The following is an 8408-nucleotide window of genomic DNA, read 5'->3' on the forward strand; positions in this document are numbered from 1 at the left end:
TGAAATTTGTATCCCTCTTTTATTCACCTATACATTTTAGCAGCGTTATAAGCTAAAAACAAACAAGTTGTACATAATATCTGTAAACAATGGCCATATAGACATTTTATAGTTTTTGAATTAAAAATCATAAATCATATACAATAGAAAACGCAATAGAAAATTAATTGAACAAATAAAAACGCGATTTAAACATTTTATTTAACCGTATTTGACAAAATTCTAATGTTAACACACGTACCAAATCTAGCATTAACAATTTGAAAATTATAAATCATTAACGGCTGTGACAACTAACTCTTTCCTCTGGTATTTCTTCAACGTTTCGTAATCGGATTTTTTATATCTAAACGAGCTTCCTAATATTTTAAAAATAGAATATTGCGATTTACTCGGTAGAATTCTGTAAACACAATTCAAAATATTTTTTTTTTTGTACAAATATTCAATTTTTACGATCAATACGTGCAACGAGTCGAACTGTTGCAAAGGAAACAGTAATGATCGCTGTTGAATACATTTACCTGAAAAGTATCACCAGTAGGTACATTTTGCTGGGAACTGTAAATATTTTCTTGTTCTTCAATATTCCGTCTACTATGGAATCACAGGTTGCATTAAGTGATAACTTTGACAAGCTTAAATTAATAAAAGATCTTAAACATTAGTACATATCCGTTATGTCCAGATAAAATTATTGTAGAACATTATTTTTCGTTTGAAAAAATTCTAAATATTATATTATGTGTAATGAGTTACTCGTCATCATACACGAGTGGATGTATCAAGTGAGATTTTTTTAACTGTTAATATATTTTTGTTCGTTTAATTTTTGAATAACATAATTTGTATTTTTTCAAGTCTTCACGTTCTTTTCTTTTTAATTTCATATTTTGGAAAACTCAATCACGAATCTCGTAAAATTAATACCGTAGTTATAATTTTGTTAATCTAATATTTATATTTCCATAACTATTAATCAACTATAGTTTCGACATTTTTGAAAATAATTCTGCTTCAGAGAGTAAAAGGAGAGTAGAATTAAAAGTTTTGAGTCAATTAAAAGAAATATTTTAATTTTAAACAAGATTATTACAATAAATAGTATTATTATTATAAATATCATACTAATTTTGCAACAATAATTTCAAGTTGTAAGAAAAAATGTTCAAGAAATGAAGTTCTAACGTTTAAAAGTTACACAAGTCTTATATTATAATATTTATACCCCATATTGTGAAAAATTAAAAATAATCAAGTTTACGTTTATTGCTCTTTGAAACATAATAGTAAAGCTATCAACATCAGCTAGAAAAAACACTCTCGGCGCTTTTATAATTAAAATGTATTTATAGCTTCTGATTTATGTTCGTAAGAATTCGAGCAAGATATTTTAGATCTAAGACTGAGTTTAGTGAAACACAAATTGAAAACGAGTAACGTACGAGAATTCGTTGCAAACGACAATATATGCCAATATATATGCCAATCGCTGTATTTTCATGAGACTTAATATTAATAATATTAATATTTGAACCTTATTTAATTAGATCGAGCTTCTTTTTATTTTCGATGAAATTTTTTTTAACCAAACTCGGAATGATTAATATTCGAATATTCATGTTAAATATTATATTAGACAGAGCTCTTAATACACGTGAATTCACGGAATTCACGTGTCACGAGTCACGTGTAAAATTCAAAATAAAAACGTATATCCTTAACTTAATACTGTACTATTAATATTTTATTAAAACTTCAAGTGTATAACATAAAATTACTAATTTTACCATTGTAAAAATGGATATATATTTTGGATAAACATGCATTTCACGTGACACGTGAATTCCGTGATACGTGTTTTAAGAGCTCTATATTAGAGCAGTATGAATACACTATGAATATTTTATGAAATGATTTTCGGTGGTAATTAATACGTTTTATTCTCTATTGCACACAATAAGCATTCCAAACATTTTGAAACCACGTCGTTGTAACCTTACTGTTGAGCACAATAACCCACAATGTTAGCATGTGACCGAATAAATTGATCGTATTATATATAATAATATATAATATAAATATCAGGTAAGAATCTTAGTTTTTGTTTGGTCGTTTTGATGATGCATACACGATAAATAAATAAAGAGCTTTCCGGTGAGATAACATATTGGCGAGACCTTGGTCGGACGTTGGACGTTACTCGGATGCCGATGTTCGTATTATTTATTAAAATTTAAAAGCGATGATGAATCATCGTATCAAAATATGCAAAGTGGAGGTCGATATAATATTGGTATTATACTTGTATTGAAGTTGAAAGAAAAAAAGATTGATCGTCAATATTTGTGAAAATAATCAGTTTTGTCAAGTTTTTTTTTTTTTTTAACACGTAGCTTTATGTACAACTTTTAAATTATAAACACAAAACGCACTCCATTTATAATCTAATGTTGCGTTATTTTGGTTAGGTTAGAAAATAAATTAATAAATCGGTGTCGCAATCCCACGTGGATGTACTTAAACATCGCCTATAAAAATGAATAATAAAAAAATAAAAACAAGACGATATCGTTTACGAACCTGTTTTTTGTTACACTTTTAGAGACGTCCGAATCAAAAAAGTACGGGCACACAGTGGTTACGACGATATCCGAACCTAATAGTTTTAGTTCTTGGTCCAGAGCTTCCATCATGCCTACGAAAATAAAATATTCGTATTTCAGTTTCAAGACATGAAATTAATTTTATAATTTTCAAACACACACTCGGGCAGTTATTTGAAATATTGATGCATACAAGTAAGTTTTAACATAATCGCATTACATTTTTCCTCACACGTACAAGGGTGTGCTTTTGGGTTTGCTCAAAAGTACAACGAATCGAAAAAATATTTTTCTCCGAGAAATAAAGTCAATGCAATAATGTATTCGTTCTGTACCGCGTGTGCGAAATCTCACCTGTTACTCCCCACTTGGAAGCCGAGTAGGCTGTAAGAGAATGATGTCCAATCAAAGATGCAACCGACGAGATCGCAACAATCTGTCCACTATTTCTCTCTAACATCGAAGGAAGTATTTCTTTATTCATCTGAAATCGAATTTAAACATAGAGGATCAGAAAAAAATTTTAACGCCAAACATGGTTATTCATGGTATAACGATTCTGGCTATCCGATAATTTCCAAGAATTTTATACTTAAAGGTAAGCCTAAAAATACTCTTAAAATTATTTTTATATTGAAAATAAAATATTTGTATCATTCAAATCATTAATTATTATTTTCCGTCATGTTAATATTCTTTTATGCTAAAAACCTTTTCCAAAAAATTAATTTACTGTTATGATTGACAGGTAGCTGGAGCATTGAATTCGTCTAGTAAAATCTTTTACTACAAAATTGAATTAAAATTAAGGTATTATTCTTCTTTTAAAGCGTTAAAATGACGATTGAGACGGATGTAATAAACAGGAGGATTTTTTTTTCCTTTATAAATACACAAGCTGTTCCTAAAAGGTACAATAAGAGAATCTGCTATAAGTATATATGTAACATGACAATTTGATAAAATAAGCCTCCCAATGATGACACTTTTAATTTTGAATTATTATTTTAGACAAATTTTTTTTTTTTTTGCTTAGTTAAAAGATCTCTAAAAAATTTGTGCTTCGTCTCGAAGGATTTCCAGGAATAGAATTTGTTAAGAGAGCTTTAATAAGAGGATTGGAATGAGAGGCTAAACGATTGTGGAATCTGCTATAGTAAATTATTGCTTCTTCTTTGACAAATTTAATTTTTAAATTAGTGTGGAAAGTATGATTTGAAACATATGAGGGAAAGCTTGTTAGTTTTCTTAGAGCAATGTTTTGAAAAGCTTGATTCGGTTTATATTCGACTTTTTAGCATTTTTCCAGAGTTGGAGATCATAAGTCTCAATGGGTTTAATGAGGGATTTATACATTAGTAGTTTCATATTTAGGTTTGTGTGTTTGTTATTCACTAGTAAAGTTTTGAGCATACGAAGTCGGAGGTTTAGCTGAAGTCTTTTTAGATGCGTATGATGGGCCCAAGTGAGTCGGTGGTCTAGGGTTAGGCCGAGGTATTTTACAGTCTGAGTAGATGAAATTTGAGTATCGAAGAGGGTAACGGCTGGGAAATGTCTGAGCATAAGAGTAAAGGTTGTGTGATTTAATTTAGTTTGATTGACCTTAATCCTCCAATTATTATACCAAATATCCATAAGGGAAAGATTATGTGATGTGACAATGGGGTCTTCGTTTGTAGATATAATAACTTTATCATCAGCATAGTCTGCCACCATTGTGTGGGACGTGGTTGGTTGATCTAAAGCAAATAGTTATACAGAATTGGGGTAAGGATGCCTCCCTGTGGAACACCAGTACTGATAACAGCTAAATTAGAATATGCGGATTTAAAATTAATTTGAAAGAAGCGATCAGTTAGACTGATTATGACAGTTATATAGACATATATAATATATATAATAGACATAATATAGACAGTTATGACTTAAGGAGAGTATAATTAGTAGGGGGCAAAAATTTCTTTAGCTTGTAAAGAAGTCTTTGGTGCCATACTCGGTCGAAGGCCTGTTGAATATCCAGAAAAACACAAGAACAATACAGTTTTTTTTTTTCAAGTGCAAAAGAAACTGAGTCAACTAATCGATACGCTTGATGAATAGTTGGGTATTGTGTGCGGAAACCAAATTGATAGTTGGGTTGAATTTTATTTTCACTAATAAGAGGAAGCATCCATTGCAATGTGAGTCTTTCCAGAACTTTAGAGAAAAATGGTAGTATACTAATTGGTCTATACGATGTTGCCAAGTCTGGATGCTTATTTGGCTTTGGGAATAGAATGATTTTAGAGAACTTTAATAGGAGTGGGAAGTACGACAGTCTAAGTATTGCATTGAATATATGGGTATGTAGTACAATTGCGCGTTTAAGTAGGCATCTAGCCACTTCCGCATTTATTAAATCGAAGCCCGGTGACTTCTTGAGACAGTATTTTTGAATGTTAGATTTAATATCGCTCGTTGAAAAATGTTTGACCGGGGGAATATTTTCAATAGTAAATCAAGATATCTAAGTACCGCATTTGTGTTAGTATGTAAAACAAGACGGTTAGGTTGGAAAACATTAAAAATGTGATTTTTAAATAGTTCGGATTTTCCAGAGTCTGACGAAACGTAGCTTCCATCAGATCTTCTAATAGATGGAGTAGTAACTTTATAATGAAGTGATAGCTCAGCCGCTTTCCAAAGACTGCCATTATTAGTTGATAAATTAGTCAGGAAGTTTTCAAAGGAACGATTTTCGACTTTCGATAAGACTTTTTTAAGAGTATTGGCTAATTTATTGTATATTTTTTTGTGGGAGGGTAGACGAATGCATTGATATATAACTTGAGATCTTCTCTTTTCAGCTATAAGGATACAGATATTCGTCAGAAGCGAATTAGTATTATTATTATGTACATGTTTTTTAGTTGTGTTGGCAGACCAAGCTGCTGTTTGAATAACATTCGTGAGGTTATTTACAGCTGTATCTATATTATCATTAGATTTTAATCTTACATTTATAAGAAGGTCCTGATTCACAAGGTCGTGAAATTTGTATCGATCAGTAGAGGCGTAAAATAGCTTTGTTAGTACAATACTGATTGGAGGATAGTCATTAAGGGTGAGAATAACCGATGAATGGTCCGAGTTTAAATCCAGAATATTATTATATCAAGGTGTAAATTTAAAGTGGTTTTTTGTTATGAAGATATCCAATATATTAGGATTTTATGGGGGGATGATGGCTAATAAGTAGGATCTGAGGGAGCAAGTACCTTGAATTTTTTAGAATTTATGAAATTATAGAGAACGTTTCCACGGGGATTGTTTACCTTACAGTCCCAACTCTAATGCTTCGCATTATAATCACCACCTATAATAAAGTTGTTGTTTATTGTGTTGACATAATTGTTAAAGTTCGCATGAAAAACATTATGTTTTGGAGGTGAATACAGCAACTGTGATTGGAACGTTATTTAGATGGATTTGTATAGCACAAGATTGAAGAAAATCTTCACAGAACTTTGGGAGGGATTAGTATATTAAAGTAAATATTACTAAGATTGCTACACCACCAAGGAGAATTTAAAACTAAATTGTTGTCAAATTTTATTCTATTTAATAAAATGCAAAGATTCAGTGTAATGAAAAACGTGAAAATATACACGGAAAAAATCAAAAAAAATTTCTAAAAATATATGTACATGTTGTAGGCGTTCGACTAAATGTCTAGGTAAGCAATAAAACCGTGGGAAAATGACTTTTCCTCGACAGTTTCCTCCTAGACATTTAGTAAAACTCCCGGTTCCACACTGCAAGCCTATGTCGGTGGTAAGTTGCTGGAGACGGATTGTGATCGTATATCTATTATATTAAAACGAAACGCAAACCCGTTCGCGGTGAACGTTCGTATCGTATCGTTACGGTTTTGATTAGCAGTGGTTTTCTACGCACCCAAAACTGGGCCAAAAGGTTCACGTTTACGATGTCCTTTACTAGATCGTCGGATTCCCGGTTGACGTAGATGTTCGAAAGGACCACGGCCGCGTTGTTGATCAACACATCCACGGATCCCAGGGCGTCTTTGACCACGCCGTGCATCTGCCTCACATTCTCCCTGTCTGTTATATCCACCGTGTACGTTACCGCCGTGCCGCCCTCTGCGCGGATCATCTCGCCCGTCAGATCGTTGCCCGCACCGTTCACGTCCACGCACACGATCCTGGCCCCGAGCCTATGAAAACTCAATGCCAGTTGACGGCCCAATCCTCCGGCCGCACCGGTGATCTGTGAAACGAATCGAAACGTTCAATCAAAAACGTTCGACCAACTGATAACACTATTTCTGATGAATCCGTATAGGAAATATATTGTTACGGGGGCGTATTTAAAGGATGGCGAAGGGGCGATGCCCCCTCTAGGTTCGTATTTAAGGAATCGAGTGTATGTGAGATACACACTTCAAATTTTTTTAATGTGGATCATTTTATAACGAAATAAAATTACGCGTGGCTGTGAATACGGAATTTGGCTTTTAGTCGGGTCCGTACTAAATGAAAAATAAAATAAAACACAAGCGTAATTTTCAAAACACAGACAGGTGTTAAAAAATAACTGCACAAGAGTCGATTCTAAGTGGATCCGGCATTAAATTAAAAAAAAAAAAATACAACAAATATAAAGGATTCACCATATTTAAATATTACCAACAATTTTACTTGTAAATGTTAAACCAAAATTAAAGAAAACATTTAAGTTTCCCCCTCCCCAAGAAGTAAGTCTTAATACGCACTTATATTGTCACCGGTGATTTTTATAGTAACAGTTTCATCGTTACAGTTTACGAAAATTCTATCTATGCGACTAGCTCCCCGCCTCCTCCCTAGTTCGAATAAAAAATATTTCAATTAATATTAATATAAAACTCAACGTTTATATCTTACACTATTACCTTTGAGCATTTGATGGCTTTTATTGTTATTGCATTTCTATTCATTATAAAAATTCAAGTATTTCTTGTATAAAAAAAATAAAATAAAACAAGTTATACTCGAAACGTATGTTGACGAATAATAAAATCAACGCATACAAGTTTTATGACATAGATCGATAGCGAAATAAAAATATTAAAATTTTTTAAAATAATTTACAACGTTCTATTGCGTATTAAAACTATTAGGTAATTTAAAATTTTAAAAAATATCATAACACAATTTATTAAGTCTTTGAAACGACAAACTATGAGATCATCAAGTATTTTTATTGACTTTATTGGATTTAAATTGATTTCTTTTCGTGTATCTATTAGTGAGTTCTATGTTTTTTGAGCGTCTGAATAATAAAAAAGTTCTTACCAAAACCACTTTTCCGCGAATGTCTCTCGGTTTTTGTGTTAAACATTGAATTCCAGCCCATATATAATTAGGTAATAAAAATAAAATAAACAAAACCAAAGACCCAAAAAGTTTTAGAAGATCTTTTGTAATAAAACTGTTTTGTTTTTTAGTGATGTTTTTGACTTTCGATTGCCCCATGTTTGATAATGCAACAACTGAAACTTCGCGTCAGAATTATAAGAATTATAAGTCAATCGAAGCAAGGTCAACAGAAAAATAAGTATTCAAATTTATGTAAATCAATGGTTAAAAATGTTATTTCAACATGCATAAATCATAATTACGTATTGTCAAATGTTCTAATTAAAGGCAAATTATAGTTCATATTTATTAACCAAGTAACTAATATGGTGAATAATTAGTTTAAATGCATAATACATTCATGCATTTGTTTGCACATGTAATCATCTTCGACCGATCAGTC

The 8408-nt window shown here is 31.6% G+C and overlaps 1 protein-coding gene across 3 annotated transcripts; it reads right to left on the reverse strand.

The window, feature by feature from the left end:
• Positions 1-8154, reverse strand: LOC112682928 (short-chain dehydrogenase/reductase family 16C member 6-like). 3 transcript variants are annotated; one of them, XM_025553707.1, is made up of 6 exons: positions 7943-8154; positions 6543-6875; positions 2961-3090; positions 2584-2698; positions 525-638; positions 1-403 (listed from the first exon to the last, which is right to left on the reverse strand). In XM_025553707.1, exons 1-6 carry the CDS (start codon positions 8120-8122, stop codon positions 268-270), a joined length of 1008 nt encoding a protein of 335 aa, XP_025409492.1. In that variant the 5' UTR covers positions 8123-8154; the 3' UTR covers positions 1-267. The 3 variants fall into 3 exon arrangements, with proteins under 3 accessions (XP_025409492.1, XP_025409493.1, XP_025409494.1); XM_025553708.1 differs by having other exon boundaries at positions 300-403; positions 525-597; XM_025553709.1 differs by lacking the exons at positions 1-403; positions 525-638 and adding an exon at positions 2446-2531.
• Between the last annotated feature and the right edge of the window lie 254 nt (positions 8155-8408).

Source organism: Sipha flava, unplaced genomic scaffold (assembly GCF_003268045.1).
Source record: "Sipha flava isolate LNK unplaced genomic scaffold, YSA_version1 215_pilon_pilon, whole genome shotgun sequence".
Taxonomy (NCBI): domain Eukaryota; kingdom Metazoa; phylum Arthropoda; class Insecta; order Hemiptera; family Aphididae; genus Sipha; species Sipha flava.